Here is a 24,597-nt window from a genome sequence, read left to right as displayed (position 1 = left end):
ATAGTTAAAGGATCACAGAGCGTGCTATATGTGTCCCGAATGAGGACACAAACCCTCGTCTTCCGGGTCATTGGACCTATTCATTTCATTCTCCAAAACCCTTGCCAAAGGCCCTAAACAATATTACTAGTGGTGGTGAGAGAGATGAGAGAGAGGGTAAGATATGAGTGGTTCTTATCTCGGTTAATGCAAAGCTTGCCGAACCTTTGACCGTCAAAGAAGGAAGAAAGGTAAAAACACATGGCATAGATAGAACGAATATGATAAACTATGAATAAAATGCTTGTTTGTACCAAAAGACAAACACAAGCAAGAAGTCACTCACCTCTAGGGTTTTCAGCAAGGCAAATTAGCTGCTTTATCTTCATGTGAGAAGATACATTAGCAGCAGCCACACACATATGCATAGATGGACTGTGTTTTATGAACATTCACAGGCGCGATCTGCATGTCTTCTTGTATCCTGGGTTTTACGTGCATGCATGCATGCGTCGGTTCCACGTCCATGTGCATGCATGACCTATGAAATGGAACTAAGTAGAAGAAGAAAGGAAGTTAACTATATAAGCAGCCCTCCCTCTAGGGTTTGATTCGATGCAGTGTGTTCATTACTCTTCTTGAGATCAGAAGTCGTTTTGTTGTGTGGGAAGTCGTAAGATAAGCTCCTTCTATTACTAGAGAGAGAGAGAGAGAGAGAGAGAGAGAGCGTTTCTTACGGTAAGTGGGCAACCAGTGGCGTCTGGGAGAGAACGACGACCTCATGGGGAACATCTAATACTGATATCTAACCCATCTTTAACTCCAAAAAAGCAGAGTGGATCATATCAATGGTCCACACTGAGCACATGTTTACATCAATAGTTATGCCCATGTTCAAGTCTAGCTAGCACAGTTTACCAAGAAGTGTAGAGAGAGAGAGAGAGAGAGAGAGAGAGAGAGAGAGAACACAGTAATCAAGGGGTGAGTGGAAGCGGGATTTGGCCTAGGAGAAATCAGCGGACGCCCGTGCCTTCTCGGTAAGAATAACTACTCGATCATTTCCACGCACAATGACCAACGTGAAGAGAGAGAGAGAGAGAGAGAGAGAGAGAGAGAGAGAGAGGGGAGAAAAGCCAGAGCAAGAGTAAAACAAGGAGTTAAACGAGAATTAATGGTCGCTGTTGGGGAGGGAAAGAAGGATCCAAGAGCAGAGAGTTGATAGATAATAGCTAGGCTACTCTGGGACATAGCCTCCATAAAGATCATTCACCTAATTATATTCTTGTTTTGGCCTGTTTTCTGATACGTGTTTGTGGGATTGTGGGTTGAGAGAGAGAGAGAGAGAGAGAGAGAGGTGGATTTGTTTACTGCATGCCTGCTTTGGCTTGTCTGCTCTTGCAATGCTCATATCACCATAGTTTATGCCATCAGTTTGCCAAGGGTGAGGAGACTTCAGTTCTTGCACATCTATGATAGTGTGGGACTCAAACCTTTTTTGACTTGGAAGACTCTGTCATGGTATCAACAGGCTAAGTAAGAACTTAAGATTAAATGCAACCTCCAATGCATCATACTCAAACCCCATTACATTGTCTATGTTGATCCTCCTGTATGTAGACAAGTGCATGCACACACACACACACACACATGTGCATCCAAACTCCACTTCTTCTTCTTCTTCTTCTTCTTCTTGTCTGTGGCTCCATTTGTCATAAGATCAGGCTGCAGTAGGCTGAGCACAATCCAACACAAGATAGATATTATGATTGCAACTCAATTTCTATACTTTTAAAAATTATATTAAAATCCCTACATTTGTAAAAATAAAATATTGATATCTTTATATAAGATTCAAAAATAATAATTTCATAAAATTAAAATAAAAAAATTTGTTAGAATAATAAGATTAAATATTTTATTTTCATAAGTTTAAGGTTCTTAATATAACTCTTAAAAATTTCAAATACCAAAGATAATTAATTACATGAGATAATCTATAATTAACGAAATGATTACTTATTTCAATTCGCATGTAAACATAATTAGGCTTACTATATTGCAATGCATGTGAAGAGTACATATATTTGCTTGACTCAACTTTTATCAGTCAAGAGTATATATATATATATATATATATATATATATATATATATATATATATATATATATATATATATATATATATATATATATATATATATATATATAATGATGCAGCAAATTAGAATGAGTCTGAGTCAATCTAGCCAAGGCTATGGACACCAACTCATGTAAAGAATCTGGACATTTTTCTAGGTTATTGTAGAAAAATAAATTTAACTTTTATTATATTAAAATATATAAAGTCATTTAGATAACTATAAGGCCACCCAAATAATTGTAAACTAGTTGAATGGATTCATTTTGCCACCCATGGGGAGACCTTCAGATGAGAGTGTGGACTGTAAGGATTTGAAACCACAAGACATGAGCAGAAAATAAGGTTTGACTTTTATAAGGGTTCAGCAAGACAAACATGTTCTACCCTTCAAACTAGAGGTGTGTTGTGGTGGCTGAGAGTCACAGTACCCATTGACAAGAGATGCTGATTTGAACTCTGAAGCATACCTACAAACCATGCAGCTTTGCTTATGGCACCAGAAAAGAAAAGAGAATGAAGCATCATGGAAGCACACCAGGCTTAACTCTCCACCCTCCTTGTTGCCATCATCAGCAGCCAGGTCAAAGTACAGAACAAGGAAATGCAAGAAATGTGCATGCCAACACAAAAAATGAATACACTTCCATCTTTTCCTTTAGAAAAGAGAATGTTGTATGATTGGGTAACTGCAAAGCATCCAACAAAGGTAAAAGTGAGCACCTAACATCATCCAAAAGTAAGCTGCCTCAACAGCCTTTACAAGGGAAAAGTCACTGCAAACAAAGTTTAGCATCTTATGCATTACTAGGGAGAAGTTCTGAAGCACATGTGATGACAAGTAGTTCACATGGTTCTTGTTCTCTTGTAGAGTAGCCCATGGCAACATAGATATGGCTAACATGAAGGGGATCAAACTGTCCAATATGCTTTCATAAGCTTGCTTTTGAAAAAGAATTGGTTCTGCTGAAACACATGTAATGACAAATGGTTCACATGGATCTTGTTCTCTTGTAGAGTAGCCCATGGCAACATAGATATGGCTAACATGAAGAGAATCCCAATAAGAGGATTCAACTGTCAAATATCCTTTGATAAGCTTGCTTTCGAAAAAGAATTGGTTCTGCTGATTGCTTCTGCTGAAACATATGTAATGACAAATAGTTCACATGGATCTTGTTCTCTTGTGGAGTAGCCCATGATAACAGAGATAATGCAACCATGAAGAAGATCCAAATAAGAGGATTAAACTGTAAGATAAAAGTCATAGTTTAATTTGGAAATCATCTACCTGTTAGCCGATATAGCAAAAGTCTTATGATCTTCCAAAATTTATCATCACAAAGTCCAATGTAAAGAAGCAAAAGGTGGGGTGAACTGTGAAATAGAAGCTTTTTCTGCATCTGAATATAATATGTGGTCGAAAATGGGGGGGAACGAAAAGTTAATGAGTTGAAATATTCATGAAATTAGAGAAGAACAATAAGCAATAAGAACTAGCAGCTCTTATCATCCATTATCTAATTATAGGCTTGCTTTAAAAAAGAATTGGTTCTGCAGAAACACATATAGTGACAAATAGTTCACATGGATCTTGTTTTCTTATGGAGTAGTGCCTTGACAACATAGATATGGCATCCATGAAGAAGCTCCAAATAAGAGGATTAAACTGTCAAATAAAATTGATTGCATCATTTGGAAATCATCTATCTGTTTCTATGGTCTTCCATAATTTGTCATCACAAAGTCTTGTATAAAGAAGCCAAAACAGGAAGGAACTAGTACCAAAAGTCAGTCACACAAACTCAAGTTCTTTACATGAAATCAAAATGTGGTTGAAAATGAGGGGAATGAAAAGTTATCCAGTTCAATAATTATTCATGAGATTAAAGAAGAAGAACAAGCAAAATGAATCGCAGCATTAATCATCTATTACTTCATTATAAGCTTGCATCAAGAAAGACTTGGTATGAAGTCCGATTGCTGCTGCATTATCAGGATTATGGCAGAACTTCAAGAACCCTCAGCAGATGAGAACTAAACGAAATCAATTTCTTGTGAGAATGATTGCTACTTAGCTTCTCATAGCTAAAAGTAGATGCAAGCAGCTAAAATTTCCATCTACATTTTCTAGTAACATGGAATTCTTCCTCATTGTTATTACTCTGAGAAGCCAGTAATAGTTTGATCTTCAATCTTTAGCTTCAAACAATAAGTAATTATCAGGAATAACTATTCAGAATAGGAAGAGAATTGTTCATGCTTCCATCCAAAGAAAAAAAAAAAAGGGTCCTCCATTTCCCAACCAAAAAAAGGCAGTCCTGCTACAGAGACCTGCCTAGCAGCCCCTTTCTCATCACACCAAACAGAGAGAACAAAAGCACAAAAAGATGGCAAGAAAAGAAAGAAGCAACAACAAAATTAAGCCCAACAGCTAACTTGTAAGCCAATTACTGAAGCAACTTATACCAAAAGCAATTCATAATTGTAGCCATATTGTGGTTGAAGGATAGCAACAGCATACTATTCTAATCCAATAGACTTGGTAAAGAAGAAGGCTGCTTCAATCGACTATCAAGCAACAGAAACCATGGAGAATGACAGAACCTCAAATCTTAATGATCTTAGCAGCTCTTATGAGGGGGTTGGCCTTCGCAATCTGCTCTCTTCCAGCAGCTTTGTAATCAAAGGAGCAGTCGTGGGTGTCGGAGTACCGGTGGCTAGCGCAGAAGAGATCCCCGCACCGGCACCGGAAGCCGGTGAGCCCCACCCTTTTCCGGCAAGTCGAGCACCGGTTGATGTAGCGAAGGGGAGGGGCCTGCTTGCTAATCTTCATCTCGAAAGAGAGAGCGGCGCCGGAATCGGCCGCCGCTGGATTTCCTGAATTCTCAGGCATCTCGGGAACTGGGAGCTCCTGGGGAGGCTTCAGGCAAAGAGAAGGTGGGGACGGTGGTGCGGGCGGAGGAGAGGGAGACGGAGAAGAGGAAGAAGAAGAAGAAGAAGAAGAAGACGAGGAGGACGAGGGTTTGAGGATCTCAGCTTCATCTTTGTCAAGGTTGCAGCTTTCCCCTGCCATCTATCCAAATTCAAGAAGAATACAAAAGCAATAGCCAGAAATGCTAATAAAAGGGAATAAATCGAGAGAAAAAGAGATCGCCGCAAGTGACAAATCCAAGTGAAAAAGGCTTAAATCTCAAGGGAAAACAAGAAAGGCACCGTCCTTAAGGAATCAGAGACGAGCGGCGTGGATGGTGAGAACAAACATTCGATAAAGCTGACACTTTTCTCCACGGATTTGGGCAAATATTAGAACTGGCAGACGATCATAGCCAGAGAACGAGAGGGTGGTACCTTTACCAAGATCAGAGATCGAATCGAGATAGGATGAACGAAATCTTAAAGAAGACAACGGAAACCCTGGAATCAAGCTCACCGATTGGGAACTTTCAGATGGAATTAAGGTCTGGGGAGCGAGGCGACGACGGGAATCTCCTCGAAATGGATCGAGCTCGATCTAAAGATCGAGGCCGAAGCCGTCGGGATTCGATGGGGGGGGGGGGGAGGGGAGCTGCGTGCGCAGGTGGTGATGACTCAGGAAGCCATCAGTATAAATCTACTGCACTCACAATTAAAGAGAACTCTGCTTCGGCACTCTTCCTCCTACCTTTTCTTCCTCTCTTTTTTATGCCTTTAATTTACCAAATAGCCTAAATAAATGTATTTTCCGTAATTTTGCTTGGTAAAATATAGAAGGATTATTTTTCATGTACGTCCTCACAATTCATTGAATGAAACACATGTGACGATGCTCCTGCTATCCTAACCGTTTGATGAAGCTCTGACGGTTGTGATCACCAGGAAAATAGCTTGCAGGAGACGGTACTGCCACTGTTGCTGTATACGGAGTGGATGGATCAGATCTGACCGTCTCAGACCGTCCGATCAAGTAGCTCCAACCTATCACAGCTGTAGTGCTGTTATAGTTGAATTAAATATATATTTATTTCTATTTATCCTCACAATCTGTATCTTTAGGTTTTTTTTGTCTAAAATATGTTAATATCAGCTTAAATGATTTTTTTTCTTCATTTTCATCCTTTATTAGAGTATTTCATATTTGATCTATACACAATAAATGAATATTTTCATGTTTTTTAAGTTTTGTTTATGCAAATCGTTTTCAAGTCATTGATCATTAGCAAGAATGGCTTTACAAAATTTTTATAACATATTTTTTTTAATTAATGGATACACGAATTTTATTCGAAACTCCTAATTTTTCTTTCCCATCAATTTCTTTCTTGCTGAATTTGTAACTATAAACACAAAAAGCAATTTGATTAAAGTGAAAAGAATTCGTTGTTTTTAATGCCATCAGCCAATATTCTGATCGGACGAAATGAAGATATCTTTCTAATAAAGATATTAAATGACAATGATATTAAATGACATCAATGCTTTGCGTTTGAAGTACATGTCAAATTTAGATAACACAACAATGGCTTCCTATCATAATAACTTCAAGAACAATATGAACAACTGCAACAACTGATTCAAGCTGCCCTTTTGAAGCCTGCCTGCTACCAAGGTTCTCGGTTGCTCAGTGAAACATTTGAACAACTGCAATAAATCCATGAATCCGGCTGTTAGACTATCACAATCATCTCCACGTTTGATTCGGCATGAACCTTATGACGGCATTACGGCGTGTGCCGATCAAAGATTTCATGGCCACAAGATGGTGGAAACTTTACGACGAGCAGCAAAGCATTGTACTCTTGAATATTTCTTTCTTGTAGTAACAAATATCAGATATGTCAAATCTCAAGAATGAAGAATATACTAAAACCAATGGACAAGATGCCAGGTCAAAAGCACTACTATGTTTCCGTTTTAGAAACAGAAATCTGAATCAAGAATTAAATGGGAATTTACATTATACGTTTGAGATAAACATAAATACCTTTTTTCTCGGAAAAAAAAGGCGGTCCATTGTAAAGTTTGCTATGTACAGCCAGGACCCTTTGGTGCATTACCTTGGCATACGATAAGATTCTGAGGCCCCTGATCTAAATTCTGGTAGCTTTAGATCGGTAAACTCTGTCTTGAAAAGCAGGAAAGAAATTATCTCCAGCCAAAGCCATTAGATATTCTCTGTAGTCGGAGACAGAAAACAACCTTTCCATTGTTTCTTCAGTCTGATTCTTGCAAGTATTTTTGGAGACGGCCCGACAAAAATCACTGCTCATATGATCTTGTAGAGCAGCATAATAGAAAGAACTCTTTGCAGGAAAATAATCTCATAGACATATGACACTTATACCATGCTCTCCTCGTTAAATAAATCATCAGTGAGTTGGCCTTTATGTTTCCGGGTTTCTAAAGCTTTTTGAATTGCATAGTGACACCTGAATATGGATTGGCCAGCAAGAAATAACATCAGTCAAGCGGAATTGGAGTTAGGTCAGCTGTGTACAATTAAACATTATTATTGCATGTTAGGCAGCAGAATGCATCATATGTAGAAATGTAACCTTTAGAAAAACATGGAGAAGAGAATTTTGACCTGGGCTGCATATGAACAGAATTACATACTAAACATTATGCTAGTAAGCTCGGTTATATACACCATGTATATAGCATGCATTACCCCAGGATTCCTTAAATACAAATTGAGACATTTAGCCAATGTCAGATCTGAGTTGCAGAAAGTTATACTGCTTGGTTGTTGCATATTATGTGCATCAATCCTTGATGTACACTTTGGTCATTGCAGAAAGTTATATTGCTCGGTTGTTGCATATTATGCGCACCAATCCTTGATGTACACTTCCTATATTAGAGACTTGAGCATCAAGTATCAATCAAGGATTAAATACCAGCCTGACTGATACATACCGACTGACATGTATTGGTCTAATCAAGTATGGGAAATGGAAGATATAGCTCGTTGCAGGTCATGTATCATTCTTTTTGTAATTCCCATTTTTTATTTAATTAAATGCTACCGAACCATACAGGTTGGCATATTGTCTGGCATGTCAGTACCACATTTATCTGATAGGTTACTGAAACTGGTATCAGACCGGTTGTTAAATTTTGTTATCGATAGTTTAATACAAATAAAGATTCTTAACAAGCCTGCTAATTAGTAATGGTGTTTAATATTTGATCATGCCATAAGGTATCGCTAGTGGCTACCAAATTATGTTGCAATGTCAGCAGGCAGGCCTTGACAATGACTGGTGAGGCTCCTCCTGATTGGTCAAAACTACACGTCAGACCAACCAGCAGGCATTCGGATGAATCCAACAAGATGCATGAGAGGCACAAATTCTTTTTCTCCCTCCTCTTATCTTTCGAACACAATTGACAAAAGAAACCATTTAAGATTATCCTTCCCACTTCCCTCTGCTATTCTTCATCAGATCCAACTAGATCTAGCCTAGTCCAACCAACTTGGTAACCACGATCCCTCTTCTCCTTCTCTCTTTCCAATTTTTTGACTCTTCTGGATGTTTTTATTTGATGATTGAGATCAGTAGAATCCAAGACAGATTAGCTTACTCTAAAATTGGTTGATTTCGACATATTCAAACCGATTTTCAGCCAATTCTGATTGATTCCCCCCGATAAGGAGAAGAAATTGAATTGACCCTAGCAGTTTCTAAATGGAATCGACCAATATGCTGAACCTGTCCTATATTCACATGCAAGTGGGTCCATGGCCACCAAGCTGAGGGAAAACATAGTTTCACTTTCAATTGCCTACCTATATTTTCTTTTCTAGTACTTCATATGGCCAACATGAATTTTGATATAAAATAAACACCATTTGAGAACAGAAGCTATTGAGTAGATTTTGAAGGGGTCTTATTGGGCTATATTTCTGAAATCTATTAAGTGAACATAATTTTCATTTCTTTCAAATTTTTTATTACAAAAACAAATTTGGATGAAGAACTAATAATCTTTATTTGACAACAAAATTTCACATCAACCTGATCAATCCCAGTCAATGTTATAATATTAGGATAGCTTGTCATTAATGTATTTAGAGTAAATATAGAGATTATACTAATAGAACAATTATTGTACTATGAAAATGAAATTTTATCTTAAATAATAGTCAAGAGACACATAACTCAAGCTTGATATAGCGTCAAACATGGGGACTCTTGACTTTCTAATATCTTCTTTTCTGAGAGAAATAAATGAATTGGCATTACTAGATAATTGAAAAGAAGGATATGACTGACGACAAAAAGGAAGACATACGTAAAGAGAGAGTGGAAGGACAAAACTATATGAGAAGTCAATATAAATTAATGGTTTATGTTGCCACATGAACTTGCATCTTCGATATGAGTAGCACCAAGGTGTTAAGCATGAAATTCTTGTCTAGGCATTTTGCTGACATAGATGTACCGGCAAAACTAGATTGCTTGAGATCTAGAATTAAATTTCATGACTACTGAAACACATACAATAGTCCTTGATATTTATCTGAAACCAACCTGCCTCTAATTCCAAATTTTGCAACACCCCCTCAGATCGGTACATCAGCTTAGAACATATGAATAATATGTCCAAGACCAGATGAGACATAAATCCTTAGGAAGAAGAAACCAACACTTTGAAATTCTGTTTTCACCTATGCCCCATGCTACCTCTATGGTATAAATATGTTTGTTCAATAGCCCAAGTTGTGCATGGCAATCACCAATAGCAAGTAAAGATACTCCATGTTCATGATAATCAAAACAGAAAGTATCAGATACCACATGTTTCATTCCAAGAAATGAGCCAGGTTTGGAAGAAATAATAAGCTGTAAACTACAAAGACAAACTTGATGCAAAACTCAATGCTCTTATTAAGAACAAGCCCATGAGCTCTGCAACTAGCCAGGAAAGCAAAGCCAGCTACATACAGGAAAAAAGATGTCTGCAACATGATCTAGAAAGGGTGTACACAGATATATATTTTCTGAAAAGGCGACTCATATAAGTTTCTTAGTTGTGAAGCTGCAATTGATAAGAGAAAAATTATGACATTAAGCGATACAAACATTTGACATGGTAAACTTTAAAACTGCCTTGAAAAACCACGGTTATATAGATCTGCTAATATTGAATATGCAATTATCTAAAAGAGCTGACCAATGCATGAGGTTTCCCACAATGCATGGTCTAGGGAGGGCAAACATGTGCATCCTTATCTTGCAAGTAGATAAGCTACATATCCAACATAAAGAGGCATCCATGTTTCACCAAATGTCATGGATAAATATCAGATGCATTCACATTTTATTATGAAAAGCAATTTTTATCAGATCAACATTGTGTGTCATCCTCAAGTTTGTTTTACTTCCAAATGCATAATCTAGAGCATACAGATGATTTTGACATTTCTTCAAAATATAATAAATTAGTTTACTACAAAACCATTGTTAAAATTAATGTTTCGTTCTTACCCATCTCTGGCTCAGAAACTCCACAATTTAGAATTTAGAAGGACCAAAACTAATCCATGCATACAAATTATTGAACCCCTTACCAATTGATAAATGTATAACATGAAAGCTCCTAAGAAATTATCTTGTCTACTGAAGTGCATATCACAAAAGAGCATATTGGGGCAGTACCTCCATGGTAGATGATCGAGGAACATATAAGATGACACAACAATGTCCTTGAAACTCTCCTTGTTTGCAACAAAAGCCTTATAGTCATACTCACTGTCGTTAATTATCCAGCTTTTCCACATAGGTGAATTGCTCTTTTGAACTCGTACTATATGAATGAGGAGGCCTGGTATGTACATCTCAACAGATCTTCCCTCTGAATCTTGGACATGGGATAAGGGGTCATCCACAATTGGAGAGAGTCGATCATCAAACTGAAACAGGTTATCAGAATTCTCAAACACTGTTGCTTCACTCAGGTCAGATTGGTCAAAAGCATCAAAACCTTCATGTGGAAAACCACTACTTGGTTCATCAAAGAAATAAGTTTCATCCTGATATATCTGTCGGTCAGGTTGCCTGCTTTTTGCAGCAAATGTATGTGGTAGTACTTCAACAGATGCACCATTAATTTCTGATGTTCCTCCAGCTGGTGTCTTGGTCTCATTTATAATATGTGAGCCAGGATTATGATTAGGCATACTCACCATACAAGAAACTGCATGGCCACAAAGAAAAACCCCACCTTTGATAGTATACTTCAAATGGTTCCTTTTACAAACATGGTTACCATCTTTAATTGTCTCATTGCCCTGCTCAAGAGATGGGGCAGAAGCATCATGGTGTTTCGTTTTCTGATGGGACTTCTTTGCATGAAGAACTTTTCGGACAATTTTGGCAACCATTGCTGAGTCACTAATAGAATCATTTGAAATAGCACCAATGGCAGCAGCACGAAGTCTAAGGATGGAGTTAACAGAGAGCCGCGCAGAAAATTCATCATTGTATATAATGCTGTGCAGGATTATCAGGGTTAATTCAGAACATAAAGCAAAACAAAATTACATCAAGTTGGTGTTTTCTCTCAAGCATACCAAGTAACAAAGTCTGAACATGCCTCAGCTACAACCGAGTCAACACAAGGAAGGGTTCCATATGTATACACATGTAAGTTTGGATATCGAGCATAAAACTGCACAAACAAAAAACATCTTTTAGATGAATGTATTGACTTAGAAAGAAACAAATTCTTTATAGGGTTGAAGCTTCAGTTCTCATATAGGGAAAGATGACCAAGATCTGAAGCAAATTACTAAATTCGGGTCTGGCTTATATGTGGATGAATCCAGGAGTCCCACTCAAGTAATGGGCTCTTCTTACCCTCAGCCCTAGCATTGTTGCAACAGCACCTCCTAATGAATGTCCTACAATCCGAAGTTTATATCCATAGCATTCACATCCTATCCCCATCAAAGAAGAAAGGAATCCAGATTTGTTGGGTTGCAACCCATCTACAGTTGCAAAAAAATTAAATCAGAAAAGTGAAGAACAGTAAAACAACACAGGGAATTGAAATGCAAGAGACTGTAAAAATTATTCAGAAATGGGAAACCAATAATAGATTTTTCAGAGACATTTCTTCTTCCAAAGACATTTAGGGGATCATATCAATTTCAGCATTGAAAGAGAAATTTAGCATGGAAAGTGTGCGGTGTTCATTTATATACTTTATGACGTTACTATAAATGATGGTAAACAAATCTTGCAATTTTATTGCCAATTCTTTATCATCTAACTGAAATTTACTTTGCCATTATTTTTTACTAGCCATTGTCAGAGGCATCCACCTTAGTATGCTCTTTAACTTCTCTAACTTGAGAACAGCAGCTATTCATAGTAGTGGGCACAGGGCCAATTCACACACAAACAGCTGATGTGAAGCGATATTGTAACATCATTTTGGAACCTTTTATGTGCCAGACATGCATCCTAAATTAAGATGGGCAATGTAAAGCAAACATAATGCTCAAAGAACCAAATTGCTTACTGGCTGCAAAGTTAAATGTTACATGTAAGTTCCCCGTTCAACTTCTGGTAATGAACAAGCAAATAACAGGGATGGAGGGCCCAAGGTCATTTGTCAGGCAAAGAACATTATAGACTAGGGTAGGTTGAAGCAGATTATATATAAGAAGCAGAAACTACAATTTCAGGAAGAAGAGGACATTATTAGAGAAACAATCATCATAAAACAAAAAACCAAAGACGGCTATAGAGAGAAAAAAAGCAGTTTATGCATAAGTGACACACTGCATACAAAACATGTTAACAAATTTGATAATACCTTTATCTACAGGTTGCCCATCTATTTGCATGGCAAGTTCTTGAGCATACTCAACAATTCCTGAATGACCATAATGTGGGAAAGATGAGAGAACACTATCCTTGACAGTTTGGGGAAGTTGATCACTACTGAAAAATTAGAAAAGAACCATTCAGGATTCCAGAAATTTGTAGTAATTCTTGAACCAGCAGTTAAGCAAAAAGGCACCCCCATACTAAACAAAGAAGAAAAATACCACTAGCACAGCGTATAAATTATTTGATGACATTGGAAATAATGCATGTTGGTATTTACGGCCCTTTTGCTGTTGTTGTATCAGAAATAATGCAAGCAATTGGACAGAGACCTTTTTATCACTAAAAATGCTGCAACTATTCCTGGTTCTGATTTCTCAGTCTTTGCTAAAATCTAAATGAAGACACTGCAAAACATACATGGTTATTGGAGATGATATGTTGAAGCCTCACCAGTCGTTAAAACTTAAAACTGTAACAAAATGTTAGAAGCCTCCAACCCACATTGTACTCAAAGGTGAAATATAAATGTTGCCAGTTGCAAGAATGAAAAAGGTTGGGGGTTTCATTTTTATGGTCTTTGGAGCAAGTGGATCATTACTACAAAAAGATCCTCTTAGAGTATCATAAGTATGAGTCCCTAACAACCACGGATAACCAACAATAAAGTGCCTCTCACCACAAATAAAGGAGCAAGTTATGTGCTTGAGAGCAAACATGGGCCAAGGAGGATGAGAAGATGAAAAAGGCAGAAATTAAGGTTCAGGCTGACAAGGAAAAGAGGGAGGAATGGCAGAGGGGAGGAAAGGAATGGAGGAGGAAGGAAATGTACACAACTAAAAAGCCTGTATGTAAAAGAAAGTCATTTATAATTAAGGGAAAGTTACAAACAAGGAATAAGAATATTCATAATGTCAAAAGGTGCCCTATGTACAACTATCGATACACATACACATCAATGAACATTAAGACAGACTTACTTGATTATTCCATCCAAGTCATCCATAGAAAGAGTGCAGTTTCTGCATAAACCATCTGTTATAAGGTCTTCAGGAGTCTCAGTGCCACGTACTGCTATGACTACAGATTTAAGATCATGTATAACAAGAACAAAGTAAGCTGCCTCACGCTTTGTCTGCAGATGAAAAACGAATGTATGCAAGTGAAAAATTACAATCAAGATGTCTATATTTATCTAATTCAGATATAAAGACTGAGTTAGTCCAACGACAAATTGCCAGGGCAAAGAAACATGAAATAATAAACTATAATATATGCTTAAAAGTTGCTAGGAAATCACAGTTACAGGTAAGAATAGGTCATATCATGAGATACAAGCATTAAGAAAAAACTGAATTTAACATGTTTATCTGAAATTCTGAAGTGTCAAACTCGAAATAATTCCCAGCCCTTAATTGGTTTTAAAAGAAGATCTGGTCAATCAGGTCAATTTGGGTCAACCTTTTTGACATAGATATAACTGTTTATATGCCCATACTTCATGAGAACCAAACAAAAGTAAATGTTAACCATGACATGACTTGCCATTCATAAACCCGAAGATAATGCTGCTCACAGGTCAGTTCAACCCAAACATGGCATGTTTAATATACAAACCCACTTTAAACAAATCGACTCACATCATCAGGTAGTTTTGGTTGTAGAATCTCAAGCTGATAAACTAAAAACAAACTTTAGGTTATTGGTTGCCAAATCTCATATAGCAGAATTGCATGACAGTAAATCTTACCTGACTAACACGCCCACGTCGAAGAGCTTCCGGAGGCATGTTAACATACTTTAGAAAAGCTGCTGCATGACCCCGCCACCAGTTATCACCTTCAAGCATAGGGCGCCTAAAAAATATAAGCAACTAAAAAAGTATTAAATGATGCAGATAAGCTACTAATGCACAGAACATATACAGTACGAGAGAAAATGGGAGAGGATATTGTACTTGAACAAAGACTAAAAGCCTCTTCAATCCAGGTTATCGATATCTTATTAAAGAATATTTCAGAAGTATCTTAAAATGGATAAGCAAATATGCACCTAATGTTAAAAATTGGTTTATAAATGATTAAAGGTAGAAACACATCGTTTGAATTTCTTTTAAGAATGATGGATCTACAAACACAAATTTTTTTCATGCTATTTTGTTGTTATCTCACTGTAGAAAATGTCTATGAAAGAACAATTTAGGTGCATCTTCAGAAACACATAGCATCCTGCAAGCATTAATTTGATAGCTATAGCTCTATATTATTTTTTGTCAGCAAGTATTGTGTAGCTAGAATGATAGAAAGTGAAATAAATAACCTGTTACGGGTCCATGGGCTTAAAACCCCTTGTCTATAAAGCCAGGCACATGGAAAAAGAATAGGATTTCTTCCGAAATCAAGAAGTGGACCCTGCAAAAAGACTCTGTCAAAATAATGGTCTAAATGATTGAAACGAAATGCACAATGTTGGTTGATGTAACTGTATAGGCAGCTTCAGCAAATTGATGGAACACAGCAGCCTCTTGAAGATGAACTTCAGGTGCCTCAACAAAGTCAGTGTGTACCAGAGGAGACTGCTTATGCTTCTGCAATAATGCAAGCCCTGAACAAAGAAGTTACATGCATTAGAAAAATAAAGAAAGTAAATGTATGAGACTAAAATTACAGTAGCAACAGCCCATAACAGAAGATGTCTTTTGGACAAAAAGGATAAAATCTTTTTATTGCTTTGTTAATCCAGAAAAAAAGAGACAGAAGTTACAGTTGGGAGCACAAATTTTTGCAAATAATTGTGACAAGGCAAAGAAAAAAAAAGAATCAAGTAGATCACAAAAATATATAAAATAACAACTTCCAAAGAAAACCAAAGAATATTTTCAGCTTGACAAGAGATGAAGAATCTGCCTTTGGTCACAAAATTCAGATTGAAGTGGGTTCTAAACATGCAGTATTGTGAGGTCCATCACCAACCACCATAGGTGCGGGCACTCTGAAGTCTGATCCATAAGGAATTATCCACTTTAGAATGGACCATCATGTTTTTACCCTTGAGGATGGAACTAAAAGATGACTATGGGAGAAGAATGACCTTTAGCTCTTTATGAGACCTTGGCTTTCCATCTCTGGGATGAATATGGTTTCATCATAGTAGTTTAGACTAAGTTTTAAAAACTCGGTCCATTGATGATGCTGGTTGGCAGTCAGGTTGATTCATTTTCATTACAAAGCACCGTATTGGCATGATATGGATCAGTACCATCCAGTCCAGTGAGAAAAAGGGAAAAAGAGGGATGGTGGAGGATGAGGAAGAGGAACCGAAGGAGGAGAAGGGAGAGGTGGTGCAGATGGCACAAAAATCCATTGTGGGTGCTTTTGGCACAAAATTTCTCATGATACAGTCTTTTGTTGGGGCAAACCATCTCTGTATTTGACAATCTACCTCTACCATCTTTCATATACTAAATGCCACTATGATCACAAAGTTTGTCATCTTCCACGATGCAATATAGAGAGGAGCATAGAGGAAGTGGAAATAGGAGGAAAGAGAGTAACGTAATATTTTAAAGGAATAGATATGACATAATTGAAAATCGAGAAGTCATGAGATTTGTGATTAATCTCAAAAAGCATCAGGCATGCTCTTCAGGATGTTCTCTATTTGCGTCTTTGCATTAGATAACGTCAGCGATTTAAAAAGCCGCTCGAGTGCTCGCCTAGGCGCTCGGGCGAGGCGAGGCGAGGCCCGAGCGCCTCGCTAATCTTCCAGGCGGCGCGCCTCACTAATCTTCCAGGCTGTCCGCTTCAAAGAGGCGCCGCCTGGGCGCTCGCCCAAGCCCAGGCGCTGGGCGCTTCGGGCGAGCGCCTGGGTTAACCAAGGCAACCGAACCAAGATTTTAGGTCTGGTTCGGTCCTGGTTCGGTCTCCGGTGGTTAGTTGGTTCAATCGAACCAACTAAAACCGATATCAGTGATAACCCAACCCTAACCCTAGTTGTCGCTGCCGCTCCCGATCCCGATCCCGCTGCTCGCCACTCTTGCTCTCGCTGCTTGCCACTGCCGCTGTCGCCGCTACCGCTGCCGCCGCTCGCTGCTGCCTCCTTACACTCCGCTGCCGCTGCCGCTTCCTCTTTTCTCAATCAGCAAGCTCAGCACCCCCTTACACTTTCTTCTTCTCCTTCTGTTAACAGTATACAGTATACTATTAATATTGTTAGGTTTATTTGAAATTATTAATTTTCAATACTATTAATATATTTTCTTAATTTAATAGCATATTTTAATTTAAACTTTTAAATAATTATATTTCTTAATTATATTATATTTTTATATTTTAGCGCCTCGCTTCGCTCGGGCGAGCGCCTAGCACCTCAGGCGTTTTTGGACCTTGGCGTCTAGCGCTTTTTAAATCACTAGATAACATTTACCTATATGGTGATTAGAGAGGCTCTAGGGTACTAATGAAGCTAACTATAATGGGGTATTTTATATAATGCATTCACAATATTGAAAGTAATATCTTTGTATAATACAATTAACATTTATATTTATAATAAATATAGAAAGAAAGTCTCACTTACCTTGCACACTGCTGTAATATTCTATCTACCTACAAAGAGATAGGTGTTATCCCCTTGTATATCCAAGCAATTCCTACACAGTACCCCAACACACTGCCTCCCACTCTAGCTTTAACCCTCTCCCATATTCTTACCTCCCTTGGTGGTGCTCAGGCCTTTCATGTGATCAGCATTTATCAACACTTACTAACTGTTACATCATAGGATTTTACAAGGGTTTCTTAAGTTTGCAAGTGCATCCCAGATATTTCAAATTTTCCGAAGGCCTAGGATATTAAAGTACTATATATTTGCACAGACACAATTGCCACATAGACAAATCATATTAATTTTTAAATAAACCATTCCCACTACTTTTCAATATTATCTTTTTATGCAATTCTCTGTTTCATATTTGAGTTACTCTTTTTTTGAAATGTAAAATATTTTATGGAATATGAAAGTACAAGATTATTGTATCAGATATAGTTCTCATTTGCCAAATTCTTCGTACATTTTTCTAATATGTCACTGTTTTCTAGAATTTTTGTATTTTGAAATTGTTTTCTCAAGTATTTCCAGTCTCAACAATCCGAAACTTATGAATCTTTAAAGACTTTATTTATTGAGTGACAACATCAAGTCTCTATTTCTTCATTTAACATCTGGAAAACTAGTATGTTTCTTGCAGCTTTAAAGGAAACAGGTATGTTTGAAGCAAACTACTGGCGATATAAGCAAGTGGTATCATCTCATTTCTGAAACAAGATGCCAAAGGAGACCTTTGTAGCCATGACTCATAAGGAAACTGCACTAAAGACAATGAAAGAATTAGGACAACTAAAAGTTCTAGAATTGCATTAGTTATTAGCTTATTAATGCATATGAACCTGCTAACAACTCAAAATGTCCTGTTCCTGATGCACGGTATGCCACCAGATCACCCAATAATCTTGCCACAGAATAAACTTCATCTTCTTCCAATACACTCCTGAAGAGAAATAGTACAGTCACAATTTCTAGAATGTGAATGATCATCATAATATACATATTGCAGAAAGAAGCATACAAGTATTTCACACGTCCCAGACAGCATAAGACTTCTCGAATACCATGATCAAATACTTCACGGTAATGAGCTTTCCATGCAGTATCATGGGTTGCATAAAAAGACCTCCACCGCAGTACATCAGAACCAGTAGAACACTGAATGATGACCACAAGCCAAACAAGGACAAGAAAAGAAATTGTCAAGATTTTCTTCCACCGTTCATCATTGAGTCCTGCCCCAAATCGACATTTGGTGATTAAACAAAAAAGTAGTTCCACAGAAAAACATGAGTAAACACTATTGCACTACATACAAAAAGCAAAAGAACTCTAGACACACAAAGGTCTATTGACCAAACAGAAAAGAAAATTTGATTTCATTAATATTATGGCCCATCCGGAGACATGATATATGCTGGGAGAAAAGGTTCTTACGGCAATCAAATAGGTAATTTCTTCCAAAAGCATCTAATCTACTAATCATATAGATTAATATAGAGAATCTTTTCATGGAAAAAGTTGTAGTAGTTCTTTAACAAATTATCCACCAAGAGAAGAATCTAATACCTCAGCCAATTTTTAGGAGGAATCCCAGAATACCCTTCAGATTAAAAAGTTAAACAACACATGTACTCATTAGGGAGAAATCAGAGCCTTCTCAACACGATCCTAGACAAGCTTGGAAATGGGAGGACTAATCAAGCTCTCTCACTAACTCCTAGTAGTGACAAGCTTAGATTTTTGTATTTCTGTTATTTTCATATGTATTTTCATCATTGTCTTCAATTATTGTTTTAGGGAGTCTCTGTGGTCCAATTTTATCAGTCTATAAGAGTCCTAATATGGTTAAAAAGTTAGTTACATAGGTTGTTTAACTATCATGAATAGTATTTGAAGAGTTCTAGAGGGCCTTAAGACCTCTTTGCTAGCTATATATAGCAGTAAGTTCTCTCCTAAGTCCTCTTTGCTAGCTATATATTGAAGGGAATATAATGGGTTCATTATTGGATGCTATCCTTACTTTTTATTTATGGACAGTGATAATTTTTTATCATAGTGAGATGATCTATCACAACTTCCTTGATGTTCTTCAACAACCAAATTTCATAGACAAACCACGCACCACCATCTTCCTTTTGTTTTTATGACTCAATGACATCGATAACACACATTTTTTTATGCATATGATTGACAGCTAACAACATGAACAGGCACTGCTACACTGTCAGAGCTACCATTACCACAATCATAAGCATCACACCATGTTCCTGTGATCAGATATAGCTACAGCCAAGCGACATACTATGACAAAGTCTCTTATACACCCAACCAACAATGACAGTTTGTACTTCACCAGTACCATGCAGTTTTTCCTACAATATATAGAGGTTTCAGATTTCCAAAGAGGGACTGATCAGCCTGGAAATTTTTTTGGGTATTTTCCTACAACAATACTGCCCCTCAAGTAATTCTTTTTAGTACACCTCTGTAGCAACATTATCCTTCCAAAATTTTTTAAGCACTTGTATGCAACCATTGTGGGCTCCCCTCTGTTTAGATGGGGTATTTTTATAGTTTTGTTGGGTATCAATTTGCTGCAGTTGTATTTACAACTACTCAGTGATCAATTTCCACACCTCTATTAGAAACTATTGCAATCATCATACCCACCTCGGTTTAATCTCAAATTGGAAGTGAATAAGGATTTGGACATTTTATAATAGTCTTATGAGTGTAGTATTATTAACCTACTCTTAAACACTTTAAGCCAATGATTTGGGCTCAACGAAGTCAAAAGAATAGTTATTGCATTAGACCAGATCGTGACAAATGGTATAAGAGCCGATCTAATTTTGGGCATAGAGAGGATCTCGAGCAGGAAAGTACTACTCGCGGATGAGGTTAAAAGGCACATCACAACGTGGAGCCACCATTAGACTAACCTTCATATGCATCATGATAGGGTTGATCTGGGATATGTTGATACTTTGCGAGAACGTCAAGTCCTTAAGTGGGGACATTGTAACACAAAATGTTTATAACAACTACATATAACTTTTTTAGTAGTTCACATGAAGACGTCTTAGATATTGAAGAGATGCACAACATGGTTTAAGTGTTTTGAAATTTCAAAACAGAGCAATGCAACACTTTTACCATACCACAAAATAAAGGAATCAATTGACAAGACCATGGTTCCTTGTGCGGAGAATGTTATTACATTTTTTTGAAGTGATTATTTTTATCAGCTATTATTTTCAGTCACAGGAATTATTCATGTAAAATGTCAAGGTATTATCTTAACCTATTGTTAATAACCCTCTTCTGTAGAGCATATTATCCATTTTATACTGAATTCTGGAAGACCTCTCTTTTACTAAAATTCTACTTATACAAACTCTGCTACCGGACATGACTTTTTGAAAATTTGAAGTTCAAACAATGTGATTGCTCCTATTTTGCTATTTCTTCTCTCAGTTACATTACATGACCCTTAAATGGATATAAGTTTTGAATTTCAGATATCGTTACAGAAAGTAATAGCTAGTAAAATCAATAAAATACCCAAATGTTTATTTTCTTGCATCCAGATCACAATTTTATCAGCTCAAAAGTAGCTTCAACTAGAAGAAACCATGAATAGAAGCTCAACCAGCTTTCTGCAGTGAAAATATTGATGGTCCGAAAACCAAATAATATCATTTTAAGAGGCTTTGTTGGTTATAGTTAAACATTTTGTATGAGCAAAAGGGTAGTGTCATCATAGGTAAACTAATAAAATATTATAACCCAAGGTACCCAGTGTTTTGTTCCAATGAACTGTTCTTGAAGCAGCTTGTGTTATTTCTACAGAATTTCTAGTGAAAATTTACCAGATGATTGCAAACTAGATAAAATAACCAAGTAACTTAGTTTACCATTTAAACACGTGTTGCCATCAGCACCCGAAGAAAAATCTTTAGCGAAGACAGAAATAAGATAAAGTGCTACCACAAATTGCAATGCAGTGACCATCATCCCAAACCTTGTCCACCAAAGCCATTTCTTGTATCTCATCTACGCACAAAGAATTGCTAAAAGTTACTTTCTTTCTCAAAAAGATCGCCTTTCTAATTTAATTCCTCCAAGCATACAGTATACTTAATTGCATATATAATGGACCTGATAACAAGATTGCACCACACTTGGCGAGGTCAGTTGACACTACCGATTCTTTATTTAATTTTTTGTTTCTTGATCGAGATAATAAGGATGGGAATCTCATGCGTACCCGTCTCCCGTGGCGGATCAACGCATCGGCATCGACCGAAGTCTCAAGCACATTGCTGACGATGGTCTCTGCCGTGGCCCGCTGAGCCCTCCCAGCCGCGACCATGTAGGCGATCCGGACGGCGGCGACGAGCGCCAACACAACAAGCGCAAGCCGGTCCACGCCGGAGCAGCCGGAAGGGAGGGAGACCAACAGAACGGCGCCCGAAAGAAACAGCACCACGTTGCAGAACCCGAGAAACATGGAGGTCCATCGGAGCGTCGTCAGCTTGGAGAGGACCGTGCCCCGCCCGGCCCCGAGATCCCCCATCGAGCGGAGGAGCACCGGAGACCGGATCAGAGGCAGTGCGGCGAAGATTTCGCGCCGGAAGCCAGCGTAAAGAGGTGGAATTCCCCCCTCATTCGGAGGAAGGACGGAAGGAATTGGACGACAGGGAGAGGTAGAGGAAGCGAGCGAGGGAGGAGGAGCTCCAAATAGGGGCAATGTCGAGCCCCCATTAATGGTGTGAGGCGGGTACATCGAAAGCAAAGCTGGTTGAGATTGGCGTCCGGAGACGCGCGATGCGGAGGAGTAGAGGATCAGACGGTCATAATTTAGTGTTGGGTGGAGTTCGTTGAAACAGCGAGACGTTAGTCCAGCTAAGGTCATTAAGCGAGTATAAAATAGGATACTTTTACATATGTACCCTTACACGTCTTCAAAATACCATATGTGTCCCTATACTTATGCAGTTTTGCACTCAATAATGATTGACATATTAATTATTTATTTTTGGCTTTGATTGATAATATAACGAAACAATTTTTGTGATTTTATCATTTTATCATAATACGCTATTTATGTATTGCCTATTTTAAGTGCGCGAATAATGGCTTTCCTGTTAAGAATGATAATATACAGTACTATTAATCTTTCCCAAATTCTAAATCCAAACTTAGTTAACTATCCAATTCCAGCCATGTGTGGTACTTAAACATATATGATTCAATTACCTTTTGTATTTTATGATTCAATTTCATTATCATATCAATTCTGGAACTTGAGAGTATGTGAAGAATGGATTTTGATATTAAGATTATGTCTTCTTGATTTGCATAAAGAGAGTTCGAAACATTCAAATAATCCTTTTAATTTATAGAGATATATTATTGAGGTAACTACGAAGGTTCGAGAAGTATGGTTATGTTATTAATTTCTTTATCATGGGATGATGGCATTATCGTAGAAACCAATGCGTGATGCGACGGCAACATTTGGAGAGCATCGAATCGAGACCGGAGAAGAAACATTCCAAGAACAATAGAGGAGGAAAAAACGAGAATTAGGATTACCTTTCTCATCCGCCGGAAGGCGTCGTCCTCCGAGAGGAGGGGATCGGCACTGAAGCGCCTAGCTATGGCCGCCGCGGCTGCCCGCTGCGCGATGCCGGCCCAGACCATGGAGGCGATCTTGACCGCGGCCATCGCGGCGGCTGCGGTCGCGGGCGCCTTCTCCCGCCAGCCGCAGCGGCGGAGGGCGAGCGCCACCAGCACCGCCCCCAGGGAAGCCACGGCCAGGTCCAGAGCTCCCGACACGAGAGTCGCCCGTCTTAAGCTCCTCAATCCCAATCGCGCCATGGCCGTCGCAGCAGCAGAGGGGCGGAGTTATCAGCGTTTCTGGGCATCTGCAGAATGGAAGAGGAATTGTCGGTGTTGGTTTTGACGAGGAAGAAGAAGAAGAAAACAGGAGGAGAGAAAGGTAGAAACAGTGTGGCTTAGAACATGGTGCCGTTTTGGTCTCAGTGATTGGCCGGTCAGATGACTTTAATTGAGGTTGGATTCGAGACGGAGGCTACTTTCATGTTTTCTAGTAGCTAGACCTCCATCTTTGATTCTTAAATTTAAAATTTTTTATATTACTTTTTTTTTATAATTATAACAATTAAATATCTAATTTTATTTATCCTAATATCTAATTATAAATAAAAAAAATTAAATTAAAATAATAATTTTAATATTTTAATTATATTTTTGATAGTGACAAACAATGGTATTGTTAGAGCCGTGAGTGATTATTATTAATAAGAATATGAGCGATAACGAGATATGAGGTAAAAGAAAAAAAGAAAATGATAACATAGATGTAAAACGATGAAAGAGTCGCTCTATGCATCGATATTGATGTAAATATAGAGTGACGTTGCTTTACATTTACATCAATGTCAATAATGATGTAGGAAAGAAGCGATGCTACTCGACGTCTATATCAGCATCGCTTGGTAACTATGTTAGCACCAATGCAATTATCGAGCGACATTAATATATATATAGAGTGTCGGCATCTACATCATCATCTTATAGTCACTTTTTCTTTCCATTTGTAACAACCATATGTGACTCACTGTTTGTCATCATCAAAAACATAATTAAGATATTAAAATTATCTTTTTTTTCATCGTTCTTGTACTTTCATCGATAAAATCGATAATATTAAAATAAATAAAACTAGATATTTTACTTTTATCGTTATAAAAATTTTAATATAATTTTTTAAATCTAGAAGTCATTAAAGATATGTAATGACACATTATAATTTGTGATCAGCTCTCCAGACGAGACGATGGCTTCTTTCAGCTTGGCCTCCCATGTCTGCTGGGTGCTTGATGACTTGCCCTCATGTCTTGGTACTAAAATTTCCAGGTAATCCACTGTGGCCTTGTCAATTTCTCAATTAAATGTTGTCTATTTGTCTTATTTGAGTTGATCGACAGCACTGCAATAAAACAACAGTCATAGCTGAGA

The 24,597-nt window shown here is 37.7% G+C and overlaps 2 protein-coding genes across 6 annotated transcripts; both read right to left on the bottom strand.

Moving 5' to 3' along the window:
- Window positions 1–2,746: 2,746 nt before the first annotated feature.
- LOC135674586 (zinc finger AN1 domain-containing stress-associated protein 15-like) lies at window positions 2,747–5,691 on the bottom strand. 4 transcript variants are annotated; one of them, XR_010513653.1, is made up of 3 exons: window positions 4,724–5,691; window positions 3,408–3,519; window positions 2,747–3,255 (listed from the first exon to the last, which is right to left on the bottom strand). XR_010513653.1 is itself a non-coding variant. In XM_065184562.1 (2 exons), exon 1 carries the CDS (start codon window positions 5,190–5,192, stop codon window positions 4,725–4,727), a length of 468 nt encoding a protein of 155 aa, XP_065040634.1. In that variant the 5' UTR covers window positions 5,193–5,691; the 3' UTR covers window positions 2,747–3,366; window position 4,724. The 4 variants fall into 4 exon arrangements, 3 of the variants coding, with proteins under 3 accessions (XP_065040634.1, XP_065040636.1, XP_065040635.1); XM_065184562.1 differs by lacking the exon at window positions 3,408–3,519 and having other exon boundaries at window positions 2,747–3,366; XM_065184564.1 differs by lacking the exon at window positions 3,408–3,519.
- Window positions 5,692–6,959: 1,268 nt separating this feature from the next.
- On the bottom strand, window positions 6,960–23,662 carry LOC135674585 (uncharacterized). Of its 2 annotated transcripts, XM_065184561.1 has the most exons (14): window positions 23,563–23,662; window positions 23,149–23,480; window positions 21,465–21,603; window positions 18,566–18,779; window positions 18,387–18,487; window positions 15,422–15,543; window positions 15,259–15,350; window positions 14,690–14,795; window positions 13,920–14,074; window positions 12,926–13,053; window positions 11,962–12,092; window positions 11,676–11,773; window positions 10,762–11,595; window positions 6,960–7,524 (listed from the first exon to the last, which is right to left on the bottom strand). In XM_065184561.1, exons 2-14 carry the CDS (start codon window positions 23,431–23,433, stop codon window positions 7,434–7,436), a joined length of 2,496 nt encoding a protein of 831 aa, XP_065040633.1. In that variant the 5' UTR covers window positions 23,434–23,480; window positions 23,563–23,662; the 3' UTR covers window positions 6,960–7,433. The 2 variants fall into 2 exon arrangements, with proteins under 2 accessions (XP_065040633.1, XP_065040632.1); XM_065184560.1 differs by lacking the exons at window positions 23,149–23,480; window positions 23,563–23,662 and adding an exon at window positions 21,818–22,591 and having other exon boundaries at window positions 7,284–7,524.
- Between the last annotated feature and the right edge of the window lie 935 nt (window positions 23,663–24,597).

This window comes from Musa acuminata, chromosome BXJ1-5, assembly GCF_036884655.1.
Source record: "Musa acuminata AAA Group cultivar baxijiao chromosome BXJ1-5, Cavendish_Baxijiao_AAA, whole genome shotgun sequence".
Taxonomy (NCBI): domain Eukaryota; kingdom Viridiplantae; phylum Streptophyta; class Magnoliopsida; order Zingiberales; family Musaceae; genus Musa; species Musa acuminata.
This window is presented reverse-complemented; position numbering and strand designations above follow the sequence as displayed.

Bases quoted from the DNA above. Each gene is read 5' to 3' on its own strand.
- LOC135674586 (XM_065184562.1), bottom strand. From the start codon at position 5,192: ATGGCAGGGGAAAGCTGCAACCTTGACAAAGATGAAGCTGAGATCCTC.
- LOC135674585 (XM_065184560.1), bottom strand. From the start codon at position 22,465: ATGACCTTAGCTGGACTAACGTCTCGCTGTTTCAACGAACTCCACCCA. The intron at 14,796-15,258 runs GTTATTTATTTC...TATATTTTTTAG, and splicing joins AGCCCATGGACCCGTAACAG to GCGCCCTATGCTTGAAGGTG. The intron at 11,596-11,675 runs GTATGCTTGAGA...AATCCTGCACAG, and splicing joins TGTTCAGACTTTGTTACTTG to CATTATATACAATGATGAAT.